At 42.1% G+C, this 26,383-nt stretch overlaps 1 protein-coding gene across 8 annotated transcripts in view; it reads right to left on the bottom strand.

Annotated features, from left to right (window-relative positions):
- Nucleotides 1–26,383, bottom strand: part of NEK1 (NIMA related kinase 1) — a 177,095-nt gene that overhangs the window by 40,973 nt on the left and 109,739 nt on the right. For all 8 annotated transcript variants that reach the window (XM_040333138.1, XM_040333114.1, XM_040333146.1 and 5 more), the window contains 4 exons: nt 17,183–17,414; nt 13,538–13,681; nt 11,657–11,848; nt 4,214–4,417 (listed from right to left, as the gene is read on the bottom strand). In XM_040333138.1, the coding sequence (XP_040189072.1) occupies nt 4,214–4,417; nt 11,657–11,848; nt 13,538–13,681; nt 17,183–17,414 (772 nt within the window). The remainder of the gene's footprint in view (nt 1–4,213; nt 4,418–11,656; nt 11,849–13,537; nt 13,682–17,182; nt 17,415–26,383) is intronic.

Consider the following 26,383-nt stretch of genomic DNA (forward strand, 5'->3'; position numbering starts at 1 on the left):
AAAATAGGCCAGTATTTTCGAAAAATCTTTTCTAACTGTTTATGCTGGACACTATAATTAAAGATAATGGGTAGTTCCATTCCAACTGCATGATTTTTTATCTTATCCTGTATGAGGGATTCTCTAGAGGTATCATATACTTTTGAGATTTGTGTTTGAATAAAATCTTCATCATACCCCTTATTCACAAACTTCTTCCCCAGCATATTAGCTTGTTCTAAGAAGATATTAGGGTCTGAACAATTTCTCCGGATCCTTGTCATTTGTCCTTTAGGGATATTGATCAACCAAGGATCATGATGACAGCTATCTGTTGGTATATAGCTGTTTCTTTCTACTGGTTTGAAATATGTTTTTGTAGTTATTTTTTGGGGTTCCACAGTGATTTCCAAATCCAGAAATTGAATAGATTTATCACTAATTGAGTACGAAAGGTTGATGTTCTTCTGATTCTGGTTTAGATTATCAAAAAATTGTATAAGGGAGGCTTCATCACCACTCCAGATGATGATGCAATCATCTATGTATCTTCTGTACAGAACTAGGTGATGCGGCATATTTTCATAGACAGCCATTTCCTCCCATTCGGACATGAACACATTTGCGACACTTGGCGCGTATTTTGCGCCCATCCCTATTCCATTTAATTGTCGATAAAAATCGGATCTATACCAGAAATAATTGTGCTGAAGGCCATAGGCCAAGCACCTCAGGACAAACCGTTTCGGTTTTGAAATTAAAGAACCATACTTGTTAAGGGCCCACTTAGTTGCCCCAATTGCCTCTTCGTGATTAATTATGGTATAAAGTGATGCCACATCCGCTGTGGCTAACAAATATTTCTCATTTGTATTTATCACTAATGAGTCAAGGATCTGAATAAGATGCTTAGTATCTCTCAGATAAGCCTTGGTGAGGGGCACTAAAGGCTGAATAAACTTATCAACATATTCTCCCAGACGGGAGTTTATAGATTGTATCCCATTTATAATGGGTCTCCCAGGTGGTCTAATTTGATCCTTATGAATTTTGGGTATTGTGTATATGATTGGAACCCTGCATACTTCTGGAATCAGGTATTTTTCTTCTCTTTTATTGAGAATACCTCTTTCTCTTCCTCGATAGATTAGTTCAGACAGTTCTTCTTTATATTCACTCGTGGGATTTCCCCTGAGCTTAATATAGGTATTGACATCATTAAGCTGATTTTGCAGTTCTTCATGATAATACTCTTTAGACAATACTACAATGGCCCCCCCCCTTATCTGCCGGCCTGATAATAATTTGTTTATTTTCCTCAAGCTCTTTAATCCCCTTATGGATGGCTTTGGGATCCGGCATTTTTTTAATTTTCAATTGGTCTAAATCTCTAAGTACCATTTTATTAAATACCTCTATATGGTGATTGTTCTTTACTTGAGGATTAAATAGAGATTTGTTTCTCAATTGGCTGTGTGAGACTCTTCCCGGCAAGGTACTTCTATCAGGTTGATTGATAATAGGTTGGTTATGTGTTATGCATATTGGCGATCGCGGGTGACCGTCACACGTGGCCCCTCCCCCAACTGGTCAGAATCCGGCCCCCTGAAGTCGGAAAGACCGTAAACTGGCCCTTTGCTTTAAAAGTACGGAGACCCCTGATCTACATAGTCATTAGGCTGCCGAAAAATCACTATCTAACCAAGTCTTCCAAAAACTTTGCTAAGTCCCCCACCAAGCCAAGCAAGCAGCTTGCCACCGCCAAGGGCACAGGCACAGAAGTAATCTTAGTTATACAGCGCCCAACAGCAGACTAGAACTCCCTGGCTACCAGACAGTGCCAAAATACGTGGCTAAAATTGGCTGGAGAATGTGAGCAATGCCAACAGTCCGAAGATGTACTTGGGTAGATCTTAGCTTAGCCAAAGTTTAATATATCCTGCACAGGAATTTAAATTAGATTAAGCGATCTCTAGCTGAAACTGAGTGAAAGGACCGCTCCACATATCGTTCCACTCTTCTCCACCCAAATCCAGGACCTCCTCTACCCACTGCTCCCTACATTTGGCCACCAAAGGAGGCGAGACAGGGAAAAACTCTCTATATAATTCAGATAACATTTTTTCATGGAGTCATCTAATAGAATATCTTCCAAAATTGAGGGCCTGAGAGCCAGTACATTTCAACCTTTAAATGCAACTCCTGGCCAACCAAAGGGAAACTTTAGTTTGCAAGGTACTGCTGCTTCCCTCTAGATATGTTAGCTTCACATTTGTCTGATAACTTCACAAACATATATATACCCTAAATATATTTAGGAGAAGATAGATCTTTGGGCAGCTGGATCTTCTAACCATCACATGTATATGGTTAGCCTTCCAGGTTGTCTAATGTCCTGAGCCAAAGTACACAACTACCCCTGGTCCCATGAGAAGGCATCACAGAGCAGGATTGACAGGGCATCTGGATAAAACAGACAGCATCACCCAAAAATGCATTGTGCCTATCCCTTTAAGTACAAATGGATAAACAAACGAAATAAGTAGTACTAACCAGACAAGACACTTCATTGTCTTAAAAGGAAATGGTCTGGCATGGGTTGATAAAGATGAAAAGGAAAGGGAGTGTAAATCCATAGAGATTATTACTGGGTATGGTAATCACTTATCACCATTCCACTTTAACATTTTATTAGAAGTGTTATGGAAACACAGCATGTGTTAAATTGTACATTCCTGAAACCTTATCACTGGAGATCTGACATGTGAAAATTAAAAGCATAGGTAACAATGATTCGCTCAGTCTGATGCTTTACTGACTGCATGACAAATCAATACTAACCAAGAAGGATGACAGAACAGATTAGTCACAAAGGAGACATTGCTATGGGCATTAAAAATACACTTTTCTTTTTCTAATTGAATAGTAATTTGTTTTAAAATGCCTGTTGGTGCATGAAAAACCCAAATCCAAGCTAAAAAGCAGTATTTATTGGAGTCATTTTTGGCATTAACATTGTGGTAGGTAGAACCTAAATTTAAGAAAAAAAGCCTGCAACAGACAAATACTGCATACATGAAACTTTAAAGCAGAACTACATTGCATCTGAGCACAACAAACCAAAAAAGCCAAATTTAAATATTCAACGCAAACTCACCTATCCATCCATGTCTCCATGCTTTATTTTGTTGGGAATTCAATTTGAAAAAACACGCCACTAGCATTTCTGGCCATGGCCATCTTGAGTAAGGGCAGATGATTCACGTGGCATTGACTGGAATCCATCTGTACTTAGCTCAGGCATGCAGACAGGAGGGGGGGCTTAGCTGAGAAAACCACTCCGCCTCTCCTGGAGACTCCTGGGACGTTTGACATCATACCAGAAACAAGGAAGTAACCATCTATTTACTAATGGTAGTGTCATAAGGATTTAAAATAGGTAAAATCGTTTGAGAAAGGGAAGTTCCCCTTGAAAGCAACATTAATTCTAGTCACAGGGTAGATGATGGTAATAAAACATTTAATAAAAAACATTTAATAAAACATTTAGGCCTCATTCACACCTGCATAAAAACTGATGGAAAAAAACATGCAGATTTCACTTACATAGACATGCATTTTCATCAGATTTCGTGCACACTGACATCAGTTTACTTTTCCCTTTTGAACAGATAGACATCACACATTGGGGGTTATTTACGAAAGTCGCAGTCGCTGTAGTTCTGAGGGGAAGCCCTGAAATTAGGCAAAGCTCTGCTGATTTTATCATCCAATCATGTACAAGCAAAAATGCTGTCATTTCTCTTTTTCTTCTATGTCCCCCTCAGATCTACAGCGACTGCACTTGAAAGTGTGTCATCACATCCATTCTATTTCCCACACAGAAAACTGCATACACGTTGCGGATTCCTGTGCAGAAAAAAAAAAAATGTGCACATGATACTAATGTTGTGGTGCGAACAGGGCACATAGAGAACAAGCCATCTCATAGGGACCAATGTATGTCCCTTTTTCATCCGCACACGGATGGATGAAAAAGTGGACATACGGTCTGCACGTGTGAAAGGTGACTTACTAGGGGACCGCCTGTATTGGCTTTATTTTGCTTATCAAATGCAACATATATTCCAACTACAACAAGCAAGCCTTTTGTATGTTTACTGATATTGGATAGCTGGGGCAGATGTTGCCATATTGTTTCTCAAAGTAAGAATGTATACAATTTGTTACATACCACATGGTTGATGCACAGCCTGGGTAGGATCAGAAACCAGGTCATCTGGTCCCTTCTTTGGAGAAAGATGCTCTTCCGGCACAGGTGAGTTCACGTCCGTTAGCGAAACCAAAGACCCCTCATCTACAGGAGAGCCTTTGCTTGCTTCATCATCCTGCAAGTCATTTTGGCCTGGTAGCTCTTCTTTTTTGGTTTGAAGTTCACCTGCATAGTTATAACATATGAAATGTGTATTACCTGCTAAAGCACCAGAAAGGCTTGAGGATATTGTGTAAGGCAACATTATCAAACACCTACTTATTAATCTACAACGCAATGTAGTAATATATCAGGCACATCTAAAAATATTATTTTCACTGTAGGTTCAACCCCCCCTATCAATCATTCAAAACAATTACATTTAAGTAGGACGTGCAGTGATTTATTATTTAAAGTTTTAGAAAATGTGATCATTAAAATTGTATCAAACCCTCAGGTTTTAATGTTCAGCAGTGGTTTTAATCACTTGCTGAGAAAGCAGGTCCTTTAGCTTGTATTCCTTGCCCATGTTTCTGTTTAAAATGGTGCCATGACTACGGTCTGAGGCCTATAACTAGCAAATAAAATAAAAAAGCGTTTTTCATAATCTACCCTATGTATTAAAGTGAAAAAACATCCGATAATTACAACTGAGTACCTGAGTACTCGAAAGTCCCGCATCGAGAACACGCTGGATCTCGGCCCCCCTCTTTATTGGATAGATTGATAGCAGCACAGCCATTGGCTCCCGCTGCTGTCAATCAAATCCAATGACGCGGGCGCCGGGGCGGGGCTGAATCCGACATTCGTATCTATGGACGCAAATGCAGGACTTGGGAGCGCGCCCGCAAGGTAACCCCCTTGGGAAAGCGCTTCCCAGAGGCGGTTATGAGGCGGGGAAGAGCCGAGACAGCCGCCAAGTGACACCAAAAAACGAGGATCGTCTATTTTTTAAATATTCAAACCTTTACAGATCACTTTAACATGTATCTAAAGTCCTTATATGAAGAGGCTGTATTCGTTTCCATTCTTTTTATTTTGACCTGGTATGCAAATAGAACACTTTCGGGTTGATTTACTAAGGCCCCTTTTACACTGATACGTTTTTACTCTGCAAGAACAAGGTTTTCCTTTAAATCTTATATGACTTTTCACACCACTTAGCTGTGGGTGTGATGCGTTTTTAAAATGAATGGAAATCGCTACAAAATCATGGTAAAACCGGACAGAGATTTTGAGTCACATGTCCGTTTTTTTTTTCAATTCTTAATTTTAAAGTTTTTTTTTTTTTCACAAAGATACACATACATCTTTACAAATAAACCATCTTATGCATATATTCTGCTTATTTTATTCTTAATCATATTTAGTTTCTCCTATTTCTACTTTATATATGAACTTATATTATTTTAACTCTATCCTTGTGATTTAGCTATCCTTCCAACCCTTCCACTACTTACCCCCCCCCAAGAAAGAAATAAACCGAGAGTATTGGTTTAATCTTTAGATTAGAAAACATAAAAAAAAAAAAAAAAAAAAAGAGCCAAAAACAATTCCCCCACCCCTCCCCCTCTCTCTCTCCGTCTCCTCCCCTCTTCCCCCTCTTAGCTCTTTCCTTCCTGTTGGTCTCTCCCTCCAATCTCTCTCCTCATCCCGTCTGCTCCCTATATGCGATATATGGAGCCCATATCTGCCGATGCTTGTCCTCCTGCTCTTTCATACTCATAGTAAGATTTTCCATTAGTTGTACTTTCGCTATTTTTGCCATCCATTGTGCTTTGCTTGGAGAAACATTGTCTATTTTTCACAGGTGCAGGGAACCCAAAAATGCACAGGAAACACATATGAAAAAAGCAAAATCGATTGTAAAAACGCATATTGCTACAGAGAAATGGGAAAGGGCCCTCAGCCCCCGTTCACATCAGTGTGATTTGACATGTCAAATTGCATGCCAAATTGCAGCCTATTGCCGGCAATGGCACAGTCCCAGTTCCTGCACTACTTTAGGCGACTTCCGGGGCGATTTCAATAGACATCTGTACACAAATCTGCACAGATGTCTTTCAAATCTCCCCCGACCTCGCACTGAAATGCGGGTTTGAAATCGTGTAAGTTCAGCCAAACCCGCATGTTTACAAACTTTTTTTTTTTTTAAGTGTATTTTTTGTGCGTGTTCTCGAGAGAGGAGCCAGACTGCAGGAGTTGGGAGTAGGCAGGCCTCCCCCAGAGGCAATCTGCCACCTTTCTCCATGCCCCAGGTGGCAATGGCGGGTGTGTGAGGGGGTCCTCCCACACAGCCCGCCCTACCTGCTCCGCTTTGAAGCCCAACGGGGCAGAGGGACTCCCTATAAGGGAGTGAGAGGATTAGCCCGTTCAACCAGCCCCGTTAGTCCTTCGCCTCTCTTTTTAGAGACCACGTGGTCAGAGTGCGTGCATGTTAACCCAATTTCGAGTGCGTGTGCAAGTGTGGTGTTTTTGTTTGTGGGAGGGGGGTGGGCGTACTAAGCGCAGGCTTACCTCGCATAGAACACCCACCGGGAGCCGGGCTGAGACCACCAAACTCAATTCATATGTAGCCGAGACCGGGATCCGAACCCCTAGCTGCAGAGGTGAATGGCTTATCAGCGCAGAGCCACCGCAGCTCCCTATGATTACAAACTTGCCTTCAGTGTGTACGAGGGCCAAAATTGGAGTGTAAAATCTGGTGCAGCTTTGCACAGAAACCAATCGCTCCTATGGAGAGGCGGTGACATGTCCGCTGACACCCGCTCTAGTCCGTGAAATCCAGACCCTATTTTTCCATCTGTCTGGAGGATCGGAATGGAAGAAAAAAAAAAAAAAAAAAAAACACAGACAGGCGGTCCGTTTTCATCTGATCTCCCCATAGAGGAGAGCGGGGCTCTCCGGGCAGCACAGTGAGCGGAGACGGACCTGTCATCTGCCTGCTCAGTGGGGATCAGCGGATCGATTCCCCCGCTGAGCAAGCTGAGCCCGCCAAGCGGACAAGCCTGTGTAAAAGAATCCTAATTGAAAAAGCTGAAATTAGAAGCCGATTGGCTACTATGCAGAGCTGTACCAGATTTTGCACTCTCCAGTTTTAGCAAATCAACCCCCTCATATCCCTGGGTGGCTACGCTCTCCCCTCCCTCTGTATTTTTGGACACACAAGCTGTCGTTTTTTTTCTAATGCCCCTAAACACTTATGCCTCCAAACACCTCTGACAGTTTGTGTGTGCACGGACACATAGGCCAACATGGAGGGGCTCTTAGAGGCAGTTAAGAAAAGTGTCAGACTCCCCTAACAGCAGCTGTAAAAACATCCTGTATGCATGAGCCCTTAAAGGGGTTGTAAAGGTACAATTTTGGAGTGTCGTGCTCGCCCCCTACCTTGGACTACTGGAGAGTCAGGACGCTCTCTACGTTGCAGATAGAGAAAGGAGCTGTGTGTTAGTGGGCGTCCTGACTCTCCTGTAATCCACGGGAGGGGGCGAGCACGACACTCCACACCAGGGAGAAAGCCTTGCATTACTGTGTGGAGTTACAGACAGAAGAACAGGAAGTGAGGATTTCTCAGAAGAAATAAGGACATTTAAAAGCAAAATGGAAGGATGAGGTAAGTGAAGGAGGACTGCACTAAGGTAAAGGAAGCTATTTAGGAAAACAAAAATTGTACCTTTACAACCCCTTTAAAGGAGGGGCAGCCAACTGACACATCCCTGTGTCATCACTGACTGAACAGAACATGTATAGAACATGCAAGTCAGGAGCGGCTCCAAATGTTTTTCCTGCCTACGGAATGCCGATCTCAAGACTGAAGCGCTCATTAAAGGGGTTGTAAAGGTTAGTTTTTTATTTTCTAAATAGGTTCCTTTAAGCTAGTGCATTGTTGGTTCACTAACCTTTTCCTTCCATTTCCCTTCTAAATGTTTTTTTTCTTTGTCTGAATTTCTCACTTCCTGTTCCTCCTCAGTAAGGTGTTCAGTAAGCTGTTCTAAATGACTTTCCACCGCTCGGATGATGGTGGAAAGCTTACTGAGGAGAAACAGGAAGTGAGAAATTCAAACAAAGAAAAAAAACATTTAGAAGGGAAATGGAAGGAAAAAAGGTAAGTGAACCAACAATGCACTAGCTTAAAGGAACCAATTTAGATAATAGAAAACAAACCTTTACAACCCCTTTAAAATACGGTACAGGATTCAAAAGAATTACTGCTTAGTTGAATTAAGTCCTAATTTGTTGGCATTTGCTTGGACATAAATTATGCTCATGCTCTTCTTCAGATGCCATGTTAACCTACAGAAAACAGGGTGCTTTGACGGGGCCTGTAGTTTACGCATGTATTTTCAAATGTGTGCAGAGTAAACCCCTGTTCTTAATGCATATTGTTAGACAAGACAATTCGGTTGGTCGCTGGCTGGTTGCACAAGGAGCCAATCCATTCAAGTATGCTAATAGAAGGATAAAGCTGAGTGACGCAGAGACATACATTGCGGACCTCTAGTTGCTTGTTGGGGAGACATCTCTGGCGCGACCACTAGGATCTGGAAGGAACCGTATGTGACGTGGTGGTGGAGGAAGGGGACTGCTTGTTGAAATCACCTGTGGAACACACACGCGTGTGTGTGTGTGTGTGTTTGACCCCTCTGTAATAGGGTGGCCAACGACCTTTGGTAAGATGCTGTGTGTGTTGGTGTTTGATGTGGCGGTCTCTTATCAGAATCTCTGTTCCTGATCACCCTATCAAGTCGCGTTTTTTCCTCAAGGAAAATTGACTTTATGTGCACTTTAAATCATTCATGAAAGCGCTGCATTTTTATCATGGCTTCAGGGACTCTCATGGGAATATACCTTCAACAAAAGCAGGCATAGCAGTGTAAACAGCCAGGAGGAGGAAATGATTCAGGGAATAAAGCTCTGCATCAGATACTTGCATCATAGTTAGCCAATCATCCCCAAGACAAAGGTATACTAATAGCTTTAGGTTGAGCACTCGTGTAACCTTTATTTGAATCAAAGAAGCAATAAAACTAAAAAAATACATAGAGATGGGCAATGAAATGTGTTGTGAGAGGATGATTTTCCAGACTTCTATGTCTGAAATGATTTTACAACACTTATTGTGACTGATAAGAAGACATCGCATCCATTAAATCCCTTCACAAGCATTTGCTGCAAATTATAGAAAATTTGTCACAATTACCATGTACTCAGTAATACTCATGTCTTCTAGATGACGGAAGATGAATAAATGGATTATAGAAACCCTCTGGCATGATTCTTATTCAGGGACATTTGAAGAATTTTATTTTTATTATATATATATATATATATATATATATATACACACACACACACACACATATATACATATATATATATATATATACACACACACACACACACACACATATATATATATATATATATATATATATACATATACACATACATACATACATACACAAACATATATATTAGTTTCTTTATACGTCTTTTAAAGTGGTTCTAAAGTCATACATTTTTGTACCTTAAAGCGGTTGTATGCACTCGGAATTATTATTTTTTTTTTTTTTTTACCCCTGTAAGGCAAAAGGCATAATGAGCTAGTTTGCACCGCATAGAGACTGTAGCAGGTGATTTTTTTTTTGCGGCAAAGTCTGGCATCTGTTGGGCTTTCAGCCGAGAGTCCCCTGTGTGCATGTGCCGCAGTCAGCGGCTCATTGCGAGGGGAATATCTCCTAAACCATACAGGTTTAGGAGATATTTTTTTTTTACCTACAGGTAAGCCTCATTATATGCTTACCTGTAGGTAAAAGTAAAAAAAAATGACTATACAACTACTTTAAAAAGTGATATTTGAAATTAAAATTCAAGGCTTTAATAACCAAACATGTTATACTTGCCTACTCTGTGCAATAGGTTTTGCACAGATCAGCTCCAATCCTCTTCTTGGTCCCCTGTTGGTGCTCCAGGCCCCTCCCTTCTGCCCCCATAGCAAGCAGTTTGCTATAGGAGCACCTGAGAAGGCCCGCTCCCGAGCCACTGCTCCGTGTGTCCATTCACACACAAAGCGCTGCTTGGCCCTGTCCCTGCTCTCTCCTCTCACTGGCTGTGATTGACCGTAGCGGGAACCAATGGCTACCGCTGCGGTTTAAGCCAATGAGGAGGGAGAGCTGAGGCTCTTGTGCACATCACTGGGTGGAGATGGGGATCAGGTAAGTTTTAGAGGGGCCGCAAACAGATGTTTTTTTATCCTCATGCATAGCTTGAGAAAAAAAGCGTGCCTGTCTTGTTAGTCAGAGTGCATGCTCCGAAACGTTGTCGCGACCACCAGCGACATCACCGCACCCGACGCTGCATTCCAACATTGGCCTGCAGCTTCCACCAAGCCTCGGCCGCAGCTCCCCAGCCTCCCGGAAATCCTGCTGGACTGGATCACCTTCCCCTGGACAAAGACATGTGTTGGTTTTCCATAACTTGGGTGCAAGTGGATAATTGCACCCGTTATCCATTAAATGCTATTAGTTCTAACCTGGAGGCGCCTGTTCTCTTCCTTTTGCATATCCTCGAGTTTGCTGTCAACTTCCCTCTGAAGGCGTGCCATGGTTTATGGACTATTGCAACTGTATACAGGTCTTCTTCCCTCCCCCCCCACTTTTAGTCATTTTCCATTTATATGAAAAACTTAATAAGGACTAAATTGATAGACTTGTTGTTATCATACATACCAAGTGACAGCGCCACTATCCCTTATGCATGTACCCCATTGGTGTGTTTGTTAGGAGTCCTAGGCGAAGAATTGTGGCCGAGACATACAAGGACCACGTTAATGGAAACATTATTTATGGCTCATAAAGCTGTTGCACTTAAATGGATTCAGCCTACTCCTCCATCTATACGTACATGGCTTTGGTTAGTAAATCAGGTATTGCCTTATGAGAAGCTTATTTTTGAACACAGAGGTTGCCCAGCTAAATATAACAATGTGTGGGATGCTTGGTGTTCTTCTGATCTTACTGTAACCAATGCTTGAAGTAATGATAATCAAAACAATTGTGTCTCTTTGTTAAGAAACATGTATATCAGGATTGGTTTGAAGAAGAGTGCTGTATGATTATACTTATGCAAGATATGAATGCACTGTAAATGTACCTTATTGTTCTATGTTGAGCACATTATTTATTGTCACAGTTTTATACCTTTTTCAATAAAAATTATAAAAAAAGAAGTTGTCCCTGGAACAGATGTCACCATCAGTTAATTTCCCCATAACTCTTATTTTGCAGCTATAACCAAGTGTTCCCACTTTCTACCCAAACTTAAAAAAAATGGTTTTGCCTAAAAATATATTTTATAATAAATCATTGAGCTTTGTACTATTTTTACCAGTCTAGTATAATCCCAAGTCATCAGTCTTTCCCTTACCACAAAGATGGTCCTCAGTCTCGACAGAAGCGGTGACTACGGAAGCCATGTCTAAGGAAGTCGGACTTTCAACCACAGGTAATCTTTGTTCATTAGGCAAGATTAAAGAGTCCACATTCACAGAAGGTGGTTTGCATGTTTCCTGATCCCTTGACAGGGTTTCATTCTCAACTTTTTCGGGATGAAAAGTATCTACAAGTCAAAGTGTTTAGAGTGTCAGCAGTTTTTTTTTTTTAACAAATAAAAGTCTACTCAATATTTTAACAAACAGAAGTGGTCCACATCTGAACCTTATGATCAAAGGCCATTTTGAATACTACCTTATTTATAAGCATTAGTAGCTTGCAACCCATCAAACCCTATACTATATACAAAATCGCGATGACCACCACAAAAAAAATTCTGGTCACACAATTTTATACCAGATGATAGAGCTGCACGATTCTGGCTCAAATGAGAATCATGTTTTTTTTAGCTTAGAATAAAGATCACGATTCTCATGGCATAACAATCTTTCATATTATACAAAAATTGGGCTTACTTCACCGATTATTTTTTTTATTTTTTTATTCTTCATTGTAGTGTATTTTTTACCAAAAAATTGCGTTTGAAACACGGCTGCGCAAATACAGTGTGACATAAAATATTGCAACAATTGTCATTTTATTATCTAGGGTCTCTGCTAAAAAAAAAATATATATATATACATTTTAGGGTTCCAAGAAATTTTCTAGCAAAAAATACTGATTTTAATTTTGTAAGAAACAAGTGTCAGAAAAAGGTTTTGGGGCAGATCCACGTACATCGGCGCATTTTTCCGCCGGGCGTAGCGTATCCAAGATACACTACGCCGCCGTAACTTACTTTTTTTTTTCGAATCCTCAAAGAATGCGAGCCGTAAGTTACGGCAGCGTAGTGCATCTTTGGCGGCGTAAGGGCACGCAATTCAAATCGATGTGATGGGGGCGTGTTTTATGTAAATACGTCGTGACCCGACGTAAACGTTTTTTTTTAACGGCGGATGCGCCGTCCGTGTGGGTATCCCAGTGCACATGCTCGAAATTAAACTGGAACAAGCCAATGCTTACGACGGTGACGTCATTCTACACAAATCCCTATTCGCAAACAACGTAAAAAATTCTAATTTTGACGCGGGAACGACGGCCATACTTAACATTGAGTACGCCACCATATAGCAGCTTTAACTATACGCCAGAAAAAGCCGAATGCAAACGACGTAAAAAAATGCGCCGCCTGGACGTACGTTCGTGGATCGCCGTATCTAGCTAATTTGCATACTCGACGCGGAATTTGACGGAAACGCCACCTAGCGGCCAGCGTAAATATACACCTACGATCCGACGGCGTACTAAGACGTACGCCTGTCGGATCGATCCCTCATTTCGTCATATCTTGTTTTGTGGATACAAAACAAAGATACGACACAGGAACTTTGAAATTACGCGGCGTATCAAAAGATACACCAGCGTAATTTCTTTGTGGATCTGCCCCTTAGTCTTTAAGTGGTTAATATTCCCTTATTTACAGATGAAGTTCATTCCTTTGATCTAGTGTCAGGACGCCCACTAACACACAGCTCCTTTCTCTATCTGCAAAGCAGAGAGTGTCCTGACTTGCCTGCTCGCCCCCTCCCCCCTCAAGAGGCTTTCTCCACACCAGGGAGAAAGCCTTGCATTACGGTGGTGAGTTACAGACAGAAGAACAGGAAGTGAGGATTTCTCAAAAGAAATAAGGACATTTAAAAGCAAAATGCAAGGATGGAGGTAATTAAAGGAGGACTGCACTAAGGTAAAGGAAGCTATTTAGGGAAAAAATAAAAATTTCCTTTACAACCCCTTTAAGCCAGTCTCTTGCTCTTACCATTAGCTAATTGTAGCATTTCGGTCTGGAGCTGGAGTTGTGCTTCACCAAGTAATTTCACAACCGATTCTGCTGGACTCTTCCCCCATTCACGCCTCTGGTGATCTCCTTCATCCAGTTTGATTACAGCACCAACTGTAAGATCTAGCAAAAAAAATAATAAAAATGTTCAAAAAGGCCATCACTTTGATCAAAAATTTGAAAACCTTCTTTTAAAGGGAAACTGGCAGAGAAAGCTTTGGAAGCTGCTGTTGCCGATTCATTCCTAAAGTTGCATGGCTGTCAGTTATTCATGTTTCACTGCTTAAGCTTCGTACAGAATATCGGACGAATGATTGTCCTTTTTTTGTTGCATGCTATTCTCATATTGAAAATGAAGAGGTTATTAAACGCTCCAAAAATTCTTGAACGACAGGATACAACTTTAGAAATTATGTAATGTGTTGTAATGTGAAAAAAGGGGGGGGGGGAATAAACTGCGCTAATATATCAAAAACAACCTGTGTGACCGTGGATTTACAAAAATTGCTGATAAACCAATATAAAGCTGCAACTTACTGTGTAACATCAAACAGTGATCAAGCATAAAAATAAATAAAAGTTGCGCTAAAAAACTTATGAAATTGTAAATAATAACAAATACACACATAAACTGAAATAGAATCCCAAAATGTCAGTCCTTAACCACTTCCGGACCGCCGCATGTACAATTACGTCGGCAGAATGGCATGGTCAGGCACATCAACTTGTACCTGTACGTGCCTGCCTAGACGTGGGTTGGGGGTCCGATCGGGAGCCCCCCCGATACATGCGGCGGTTCCCGCGGCTGTCCGAGCGATCCAGGATGAGGGGGCGGCTGTTCGTTTTTGTCCGCCCCCTCTGGATCGCTCTCAGCCAATCCGCGCGCTCCCCCTGCGTGTCACTTCCTCCTCCTGTGTAAACACAGGAAGAGGGAAGTGATGTGATCTCTCCTCTCGGCGGTATTTTCAACCGCCGCTGAGGAGAGATCACATCACACAGTGAGTCTGCACAACACTACACTGACACACACTAAACATAGGCACATTAACCCCTTGCGATCAACCCCCCCCCCCCACCCCCCTGTCACAGTGTCACTGAATGCAGTGATCATATATGTACTGATCACTGCATTTAGTGTCAGTGTGACAGGCAGTTAGTGTTAGGTCCAGGGTAGCCCCCGTACCCCCCCCCCCAATAAAGTTTTAACCCCTTGATCACCGCCCTAGTTAACCCTTTCACTCCCTATTGCCAGTGTCACTAAGCGATAATTTTTCTGATCGCTGTATTAGTGTCGCTGTTCCCGCTAGGTAGCTATTTTTTTTTTATTGCGATTTTTTTTTACTAAAGACATGTGGCTGAATAAAATTTGGCCTAAATGTTTGACTAAAATTTAGTTTGATTTTTCTTATAACAAAAAGTAAAAAATATTGATTTCTTTTCAAAAATGTCGCTCTATTTTTGTATATAGCGCAAAAAATTAAAAATCGCAGAGGCGGTTAAATACCACCAAAAGAAAGCTCTATTTGTGGGAAGAAAAGGACGCAAATTTTGTTTGGGAGCCACATCGCACGACCGCACAATTGTCTGTTAAAGCGACGCAGTGCCGAATTGTAAAAACCCCTTGGGTCATTTAGCAGCATATTGGTCCGGTCCTTAAGTGGTTAAGTAATAGTGAAAAAACTTATTGCAATGAAGACATTATTTTCATATAAAAAAAAAAAGTCCATAAAATAAGTGAATATGTGAATGCGTATCGCATCACAAAGCCAACAAAAAACGGGAAAAGAATCTTCCTCCACCCTTGTGAAAAGTCCTTAATAAATAAAATCAAATTGTATCACAGATGAAGGGACAACCAATCCAATGAAATCCTCCACCGATAGAGCACACAGATCTGCTTACCAGATCCCGGTGGTTCCTTATTATGAGGGACCGCAGGTAGCATGTAGACAAGAAAAACTGCTGGGCTTTGATTGATTCAGGTGGCCTGTTAGTAATCCTCTCCTCATTCCAGAGCGGTGAATGCCAAATTTCATAGAGGTATGGAAAAGACAAAGGATGCCTTGTATAATCACAAGCTCCTTCCAGACAGCTGTGGGTCAATCAGGCAAAGGTCGGTCCTCACGGGCACACTCTCCAGACAGAACTCCTGTAGCTGGGATACTGAACACCCGTGTCCACATCAGAGGGTATAAGCCGTGGTGTGGAGAGGGTCTCAGCAGGATGAGGTTCTCAATATCCTTCTTCAGGCATGCTTTGCTTTTTCTCCATAGTGAAGTGCATGCAAGCGGCGCAGGCGACTATCAACCAGGAGCTTGGGGCGTAGATCACGCTGAGACCCTCTCCAACACGGCTAATACCCTCTGATGTGGACACGGGTGTTCAGTATCCCCCCTACAGCAGTTCTGTCTGGAGAGTGTGCCCGTGAGGACCGATCTTTGCCCGATTGACCCACAGCTGTCGACGGGAAGCTTGTGATTATACGAGGCATCCTTTGTCTTTTCCATACCTCTATGAAATTTGGCATTCACCGCTAAGGAATGAGGAGAGGATTACTAACAGGCCACCTGAATCAATCAAAGCCCAGCAGTTTTTCTTGTCTACATGCTACCTGCGGTTCCTCATAATAAGGGACCACCGGGATCTAGTAAGCAGATCTCTGTGCTCTATCGGTGGAGGATTTCATTGGATTGGTTGTCCCTTCATCTGTGATACAATTTGATTTTATTTATTAGGAACTTTTCACAAGGGTGGCGGAAGATTCTTTTCCCTTTTTTTGTTGGCTTTGTGATGCGATACGCATTCACATATTCACTTATTTTATGGACTTTTTTTTTTAATGAAAATAATGTCTTCATCACAATAAGTTTTTTCACTATTACTTAAAGGACTGACATTTTGGGATTCTATTTCAGTTTATGTGTGTATTTGTTATTATTCACAATTTCAGAAGTTTTTTAGCGCGACTTTTATTTATTTTTAATGTGTTGTAATGTATTCAGATTTTTTTCTTTTTTTTTTTGAACTGTTGTGAATGGCTCTCGAAAGCTGTGTATGAACGAATGATCAGATGATCAGCAATTTTTGGCATCTGTTTTTTTGAACGTATGTACTAGGCATTGGAGAGCCACCAATCAAAAAACAAAAAAAGTGCGTTCAGGGGGTTTGGATTCATTGACCAAGAAGTAACATGGCTCTGGATCTTGAGCACCAAAAAATAATGGTATATGCCATATATGTATCCCGACATGATCAATTAAGCAGGGAAAACTATTTAGGGAATACAATCCAATGGGGATGCACGATTCCTGCAAAAATCTAATACAAATCCTCATTGGAATGTAATACACTGTTAAGTAACCACTTGTTTTGAATGGACATCAGAGTTAAATGCTCTGCAAACATCCTTATATTTGAGCAGCTTGATAGGGATATTTCCCCCTGGAAACCCACAACACCTATCAATCCAGCTGTTGCTTACCTTACGTTAAGCTTATTAAATATACTTGTATTTCCTATTAAGGATCAGGGGCAGTTTAATTGTACAGTTTATCATAAAACCCAAGTAAGACTAGTGCAGAGGTGATGGGATTACAATATTTCGACTTGCTGCTGGCAGCTTACTTTGACCCGCATATAAAGTATCCTCAACAAGAGTAAGTTGTGAAAAGGGAATCACTGGAGGGGGTTCAGGCTGCCATTTCTTCCGGTCAGCAGATACTGGAACCCCATTCTGGTTAGGGTCCTCTGTATTCACTTTCTGGGTCTTTTCCTCAACATTCTTGTGTACACATTCCTCTTCTTCCTGAGCTTTAAGGTTCTGATTTAATCTCTTAAGAATTTGACGTTTTTCATTCTAAAATGTAAAGAATGAGACATTACTAGGTCCATGCTCCAATATTTGTATTTCTTAAAATTGTGTAAATACAGTTAACTGTCACTATTAGCCATCATTACTTTAAGGGGTTGTAAAGGTTAGTTTTTTATTTTCTAAATAGGTTCCGTTAAGCAAGTGCATTATTGGTTCACTTACCTTTTTCTTTGATTTCCCTTCTAAATGTTTTAATTTCTCACTTCCTGTTTCTCCTCAGTAAACTTCACACCATCATCTAAGCGGTGTTTAGTCAGGCAGAACAGCTTACTGAGGAGGAACAGGAAGTAAGAAATTCAGACAAAGAAAACAGGGAAATCGAAGGAAAAAGTAAGTGAACCAACAATGCATTAGCTTGAAGGAACCTATTTAGAAAATAAACAAACCTTTACAACCCCTTTAACTCATGCTGCAAGGACAATCTTTTGAGCTTGCATAAATGTGTATGAAAGAATAAAGCACATGATAGGCTGGAAAATGTAATAAAAACCATAAAAAAATATATTTCTACTGAAAGCAAATGTCCTATAGATTTAAATATTATTCTTGATATTATATTATTTACCTCCTGGTTATTGGTAATTTAAAGCGGAGTTCCGGCCACAATTTCACTTTTTAAATATAAATACCCCTGTAATACACAAGCTTAATGTATTCTAGTAAAGTTAGTCTGTAAACTAAGGTCCGTTTTGTTAGGTTGTTACAGCATTTAGACACTTTATAAACTAGCATTAGGCCGGGGCCATCTTAAGTGTGGGCATATGAAGCCAGACTGTATTACTTCCTGGATTTCAGCTTTGCAGACCTTGCACATGCTCAGTGCTGCACATGCAGTGTAATAGTTTTCAGGTCAGGTTTCCACAGCAACGGCAGTGTCAGACGAAGTTGCCGCCCCTTATGCAAACCTCTCCTGAAATAACCCATTAAAAGTTGATATGCGGAGGGGATAGGGATTACCGATCGCTGAAAGTAAATGACATTAAAAGTTGTTAATAAAAAAACAATGACATCGCCCACTAAAAGTTGATAAGCGGGCACGGGGTGGGGGGGGATTGCTGATCGCTGAAAGTTAATTGGGGGGGGGGGGGCGAATCGTGGCAGCGAGGCACAATGAAAGATATATTGAGAAGCGTGGGGGGGGGATCGCGGGAGTGAGGTACGCTGAAAGAAATATTGTGAAGCGGGGGGGGGGGGGGGGGAGATCTACAAGAAAAAATAAATAAGGGAAAACATTTATATCAAATGCACAAAGATTAGAAAACAAATCAAGAATTTTTCCATTGGACACGATTCTCCCCCCCCCCGCTTCTCAAAACCTCTTTCAGTGTGCCTCTCACTCCCGCGATTCCCCCCTCCCCCCCCCTGCTTCTCAAACTTTCTTTACAGTGTGCTTTAGTCCCGCGATTCCCCCCCCCCGCTTCTCAAAATTTCCTTTCAGCAGTGTGCTTCAGTCCCGCGTTCCCCCCCCCCCCTTCTCAAAATTTCCTTTCAGTAGTGTGCTTCAGTCCCGCGATTCCCCCCCCCCCGCGCTTCTCAAAATTTCCTTTCAGCAGTGTGCTTCAGTCCCGCGACTCCCCCCCGCTTCTCAAAATTTCCTTTCAGCAGTGTGTTTCAGTCCCGCGACCCCCCCCCCCGCTTCTCAAAATTTCCTTTCAGCAGTGTGCTTCAGTCCCGCGATTCCCCCCCAGCTTCTCAAAATTTCCTTTCAGTAATGTGCTTCAGTCCCGCGATTCCCCCCCCCCCCCCCGCTTCTCAAAATTTCCTTTCAGCAGTGTGCTTCAGTCCCGCGATTCCCCCCCCCCGCTTCTAAAAATTTCCTTTCAGCAGTGTGTTTCAGTCCCGCGACCCCCCCCCCTCTTCTCAAAATTTCCTTTCAGCAGTGTGCTTCAGTCCCGCGATTCCCCCCCAGCTTCTCAAAATTTCCTTTCAGCAATGTGCTTCAGTCCCACGATTCCCCCCCCCCCCAGCTTCTCAAAATTTCCTTTCAGCAGTGTGCTTCAGTCCCGCGATCCCCCCCCCCCCCCCCCCGCGCTTCTCAAAATTTCCTTTCAGCAGTGTGCTTCAGTCCCGCGATTCCCCCCCCCGCTTCTCAAAATTTCCTTTCAGCAATGTGCTTCAGTCCCGCGATTCCCCCCCCCCGCTTCTCAAAATTTCCTTTCAGCAGTGTGCTTCAGTCCCGCGATTCCCCCCCAGCTTCTCAAAATTTCCTTTCAGCAATGTGCTTCAGTCCCGCGATTCCCCCCCCCCCCCCCGCTTCTCAAAATTTCCTTTCAGCAGTGTGCTTCAGTCCCGCGATTCCCCCCCCCCCCCCGCTTCTCAAAATTTCCTTTCAGCAGTGTGCTTCAGTCCCGCGATTCCCCCCTCCCCCCGCTTCTCCAAATTTCCTTTCAGCAGTGTGCTTCAGTCCCGCGATTCCCCCCCCGCTTCTCCAAATTTCCTTTCAGCAGTGTGCTTCAGTCCCGTGATTCCCCCCCGCTTCTCAAAATTTCCTTTCAGCAGTGTGCTTCAGTCCCGCGATCCCCCCCCCCGCTTCTCCAAATTTCCTTTCAGCAGTGTGCTTCAGTCCCGCGATTCCCCCCCCCCCCCCGCTTCTCAAAATTTCCTTTCAGCAGTGTGCTTCAGTCCGCGATTCAACCCCCCCCCCCGGCTCTCAAAATTTCCTTTCAGCAGTGTGCTTCAGTCCCGCGATTCCCCCCCCCCCTTCTCAAAATTTCTTTTGAGCAGTGTGTCTCACTCCCGCGATTCCCCCCCCCCCGCGATTATCTTTCAGTGTGCCTCACTCCCGCGATTCCCCCCCCCCGCGATTATCTTTCAGTGTGCATCACTCCCGCGGGGGGGGGTAATCGCGGGAGTGAGGCACACTGAAAGAAATATTGAGAGGGGGGGGGGGGTGAACAACGGGAGACGCGAGTGAGGCACACTAATATTGAGTCTTAGGGGGGTGTTACTGCGTATACTGTACACTGTAGACTAGGTGGGGGAGGTGACTCCCAGGAGTCTGTGCGGTGTAGGTCACCAAGCTTTAGCACCGCGGAATAGGAAGTGGGCAGATTAACAAATCTGCCTAGCAACAAGAGTTTAAAAGCATGTACAATTTTTTTTTTTTTTCTTAAAGGAATACTGGCATTTTTTTAGAACTACTGATGTAAAGTCATATTTGAGGGTGGAACTCCGCTTTAAGGTTAACTTGCAAAAACATTAAAAAAGCAAACAAAATATAATCCCCAATAGTTTCAGAAATATTGATACCAAGTTATTAAATGGCATTTCCAGAAAAAACTGAAGAGAAAAAAAACTGTAAATAGATTATTAAAAACGTTTACCATGTAATGGATTTATTGATAAACCAAAATGTTATACCTCTATTGTATGTATCATTGATATCTGGAGCTTAACCGGTGTTAATGTATGTATATGGATCTCAATTATACAGCATGTTTTGTATAATCGGTTTGTGCAATATAGGGGGTGTATGAATATTTAAATGTGAGGGGCATTTATTTGAAACATTACAGAGGCGATTGATGGCTTTCCAGCCCCCCCAAATAACATTCAGTTTAAGAACAGAGGTTTACTGGTTACATTTAAAACAAAAACACTACTGTTAACTCCTTTGACTAACACAACCGATTATATACCGTCTATCCCTGGTACTTAAATAATTTAACAAAGTTCGTGAGTTCACATATTCATTATGTACTAAGCCAAGATAATAGCTGGTTAGGCAGTGCCTATCCTTGTGACAGTGATCTTTCTGACAGCCTCTACTTTTTAAAAGTTGTTTTTAGCACAGGTTTAGGCACCTTCTGTCCAAAAGGTAATTGGGCTCACGTATTCTTTTAATACCCTGGAAATATAAATATTTTGTGGATCCTGCGTTATTCTCAATCCTAGTATATTGCATATTGTGAATAGTTAAAAAATGTTTTTTTTATATATATACACAGTACAGACCAAAAGTTTGGACACACCTTCTCATTCAAAGAGTTTTCTTTATTTTCATGACTATGCAAATTGTAGATTCACACTGAAGGCATCACAACTATGAATTAACACATGTGGAATTATACATAACAAAAAAGTGTGAAACAACTGAAAATTGAAATTTTCCACATTTTGTTATGTTACAACCACAAACGTAAATGTGTTTTATTGGGATTTTATGTGATAGACCAACACAAAGTGGAAAATAATTGTGAAGTGGAAAGAAAAGTATAAATACATTTTCAGATTTTTTTTTTTTACAAACAAATATCTGAAAATTGTGACATTGTTATTTTGGCAATTCTCTGTAGGAGGAACTGGAGCACTTGTCAGGATAGAAGAAAAATGGATAGAGTAAAATACCATCAAATTCTTGAGAAAAATCTGCTACCCTCTGCCAAAAAGTTGTCAATGGGAAGGTTTACCTTCCAACATGACAATGACCCAAAGCTTGCAGCAAAAATGACCACACAGTGGTTGATGGAGGAAAAGGTGAATGTTCTTGCATGGCTTAGTCAGAGCCTAGACTTAAACCCCAATGAAAATCTGTGGAATGACTTTAAGACTGCAGTCCACAAACAGTCACCATCAAATTCATCTGAACTTGAGCAGTTCTGCAAAGAAGAGTGGACACATTTTCCAAGTCTAGAAAAGTTAGTAGAGACATATCCCAACAGACTAAAAGCTGTAATTAAAACAAAAAGGTGGTTCAACAAAATACTGACACAAGGGGGTGATCCGGTTTTGATGGTGGCTTCACATGTGGACTCTCTGACCAGAAGTGCATTCTTTGATCAAAAGTGCCTGAGTTAAAAAACAGGAGTTTGCTATCATCTGCTTGCAGATTTTTTCCCCCTCTTTTTCTCTGACACTTTTTAAACAGCTTTTTTTCTTTTTCCTTTCTGCTAATTAAGGGGAGGGTTTAATTGTTCACAGGTGTGTGTTTGTTCACAGGTCTTCACAGGTGAGTATAAAGTGGCTGTACAAGCTCCTAGAGGAGCTGGCTCCCAGTTGATGGTGGCTTCACATGTGGACTCTCTGACCAGAAGTGCATTCTTTGATCAAAAGTGCCTGAGTTAAAAAACAGGAGTTTGCTATCATCTGCTTGCAGATTTTTTCCCCCTCTTTTTCTCTGACACTTTTTAAACAGCTTTTTTTCTTTTTCCTTTCTGCTAATTAAGGGGAGGGTTTAATTGTTCACAGGTGTGTGTTTGTTCACAGGTCTTCACAGGTGAGTATAAAGTGGCTGTACAAGCTCCTAGAGGAGCTGGCTCCCAGTTGATGGTGGCTTCACATGTGGACTCTCTGACCAGAAGTGCATTCTTTGATCAAAAGTGCCTGAGTTAAAAAACAGGAGTTTGAAACAGGAGGTAAGACAGGAGTCTTCATTATTTTTTTTCAATCACTGATCCAGAACAAGCTTGCAGCTAATAAAGTTGGAACTCTTGATATATAGATTCAGCGGTGCAGCAGACGCTCTCATCTTAGTCTGCTCACCCCAGGGATAGTGAGAGCAGGACGCTCTCAAACGAGTCGGCTCTCCCCAGGGATAGTGCAGCCAGGCAGGGTCCTCCCAGCTCTCGGCTGCTGCAGACACAGCACAAAAAAAACAGGACTCCCCCCCCCCCCCCCCACACCCCCCTAGGCAATTGATCCAGGGTTGCACCGATCGCCGTTAAGGGGTCAGGAAGGATTTTTTCCCCCGATCGCTGCAGATTGGCACAGCACGCCTGGGGTTTTTCGCCTTCCTCTGGACCAATCGGGGAGAGAAGACTCAACGAGTGACGGCTCACTTGGACAGTCTTCCACCCATCACCATATAAGACCCCCCCAATCAACATTACTTCCCTGCGTTTTTTTCTGCGACCATGGGTTACCTAAAATACTCTGCAGAAACTATCCGGGAACTAAAACCATTTGCCTCTATACTCCCAGTTGTCACCAAAAAAGCTCTAAGGAATGAGCGACTGTTGAGAATCAATCGACGATCAACCGTCAAAAACTACGCGCAGGTACCCCAGCCCAAGCGCATAATATGCACTTTGGTCAACACAAGATCAGCAGTAAAACACCGACAAGAAATCTATGATTTCATCCTTCAACACGATCTAGACTGCCTCTTCATCACAGAAAGCTGGCTGACAGCCGACTGCAACACCATTCTAGCAGAATTAGTGCCAGCAAATTATCGCATTCAAATGCAAAACCGAGTGGGGCAAAGAGGGGGGGGCCTGGCGGTGATCCACAAGACTCACTTCTCGATCACCAAACCAGTCCTTCAAAACTCGCTTCCATTCATGGAAACCCTCACTCTGCAGCTGCAAACAAATCCCCAAGATACGGTCCATATGCTACTTTGCTATAGACCACCAGGCCCAAAAACGCACCTTCTCACTTCATTGACTGAATTCATCTCCACATATACCCTAAACATCAAACACCTTTTAGTGGTTGGGGATTTCAACCTCTGGGCCAACTCCTCGCTGGACCCCGTAGCCGACGCCTGCATCGACCATCTGGAAGGATTAGGTCTGCAGCAACTAATACAAGGCCCCACTCATGCCTCAGGCCATACGCTCGATCTCATTTTCAAACAAGATTTGGAAATTGACGTCCTGGGAAATGAGCCGCAACCATGGACCGATCACAATGCCATCAAATTCACAATCACCAAAAATGCCAGCCCAAAAAAAACGACAAAACCGGTGACAACTCACTGGACTAGATCTCAGAAGAAGCTCCACTCAGAACTCTTCAAAACAACACTAGGGAACAAAATAAAAACAACCCGACAAAAACAAACAGCCACAGAAACACTTGACGCCATCAACAAGGCGCTACTACAGTCAGCTGACTTAGTAGCACCAAAACGCAAAACTTGCATCCGGAAAAACAACTCCAGCTGGTTTAATGACCATATAAAAATATCAGATATAATCCTAAAATTACTCTAATCCCAGCGCTCAATGGTATAATCAAAAAATTTCACAATATTTACAAGGTATATAGCGGCTATTATAAAATCAACAATTACTAAAAAAATATGTGTTATCAGAGGTAAAAACTTAATAAAACATTAACAGCGCTTTCAAGTCACTAGCGTGACTTATGAGTTCAAAAGAATCTCATAACCTTCAATGAGATGATAAGAAAGCTCTCAGGGTCAAAACATTTGTTTGGCAGCTCCTATCAATCTCTTTATATAAACAGCTCAGTCCAAAACCCAAACTGTATGTGTGATGAAGTGTCCATTCACATATTGCTACCAAAGCAGAAATTGTAGATAAAAACTTCTCCAAGCACTACAGGGCTGTATGCTTCACACTGATATCTTCCCCCTATAGGTAATGTACTCACCACATATTAGGTGAAAGACAGCATAATGAATCCTGGATCTCTGCTTGTTTCCTCAAGAACTCTGGATGGATGTCAGCTGTAATGGGATCCCATTACAGCTGACATCCATCCAGAGTTCTTGAGGAAACAAGCAGAGATCCAGGATTCATTATGCTGTCTTTCACCTAATATGTGGTGAGTACATTACCTATAGGGGGAAGATATCAGTGTGAAGCATACAGCCCTGTAGTGCTTGGAGAAGTTTTTATCTACAATTTCTGCTTTGGTAGCAATATGTGAATGGACACTTCATCACACATACAGTTTGGGTTTTGGACTGAGCTGTTTATATAAAGAGATTGATAGGAGCTGCCAAACAAATGTTTTGACCCTGAGAGCTTTCTTATCATCTCATTGAAGGTTATGAGATTCTTTTGAACTCATAAGTCACGCTAGTGACTTGAAAGCGCTGTTAATGGTTTAATGACCAGCTGACGTTGCTAAAGCAAGAGCGTAGAAGAGCAGAAGCTGCGTGGAAAAGGTGCTCTTCAGATAAAAACCACACCATTTACAAGATAATAACAAAGAAATATCACAAAGAAATCTTCACGGCCAAAAAAAATCATTTCTCCAACATCATCGCAAATGCCCTTAACCGCCCCCGAGAACTCTTCAAGCTGATCACTCAGACTATGAATCCAGCTTGTTTAGAGGCCCCCAATTCTGATTCACAAGAATTTTGCAACGAATTATCGGATTATTTCATTAATAAAATTGAAAAAATCCGTGAAAGTATTCAGCAAAATAGAACCGTCACCAACTCCCCCCCCAAATCACAAACCTAATACTCACATAAATCCATCGCAACCACCAAACTTCACTCTAAAACCCATTTCCATCGATGCCACTAAAAACATCATCGGGACTCTGCGTAATAGCACAGCACCCAATGATATCATCCCCACGAAACTGCTGAAAGAAAGTGCCGATATACTGGCACCAGCTATCACGCAGCTCATTAACCAATCATTCAAGGAGGGCATGGTGCCCACCTTGCTAAAACAAGGTACAATAAAACCAATTCTAAAAAAAACTACCCTCGACCCCAAAGACCCAAACAACCGGAGGCCCATAACAGCTCTAAATGTCTTCTCCAAGCTAATGGAGAAAGTAGTTGTACAACAGCTGCAACTGCATTTAGACACCCATAAATTACTCGATCCGTTTCAATCAGGCTTCCGTCCGGGTCATGGAACAGAAACGGCGCTGCTTAAAATATGGGATGACGCTCTAGAGGCCGCAGACAAAGGAGAATCTTGTCTCCTGATACTGCTGGACCCAAGCACGGCTTTTGACACTGTAGACCACGGACTACTACTGGCTAGGCTAGCTGAAGTAGCCGGAGTCGCTGAATGTGTTTTACCCTGGTTCTCCTCCTTCTTGGAAAACCGATCACAAATAGTGAAACTGGGGTCTTTCACTTCTGAAAAACGTACAGTGTCATGCGGAGTCCCTCAGGGATCTCCCTTATCGCCCGTATTGTTTAATATCTATCTTCGCCCTCTCTTTGAAATCATCAGTAACCAGAAGTTACTTTACCACTCTTATGCAGACGACACACAACTGCATTTCCG

The sequence above is a fragment of the Rana temporaria genome, chromosome 1 (assembly GCF_905171775.1).
Source record: "Rana temporaria chromosome 1, aRanTem1.1, whole genome shotgun sequence".
NCBI classification, from domain to species: Eukaryota; Metazoa; Chordata; class Amphibia; order Anura; family Ranidae; genus Rana; species Rana temporaria.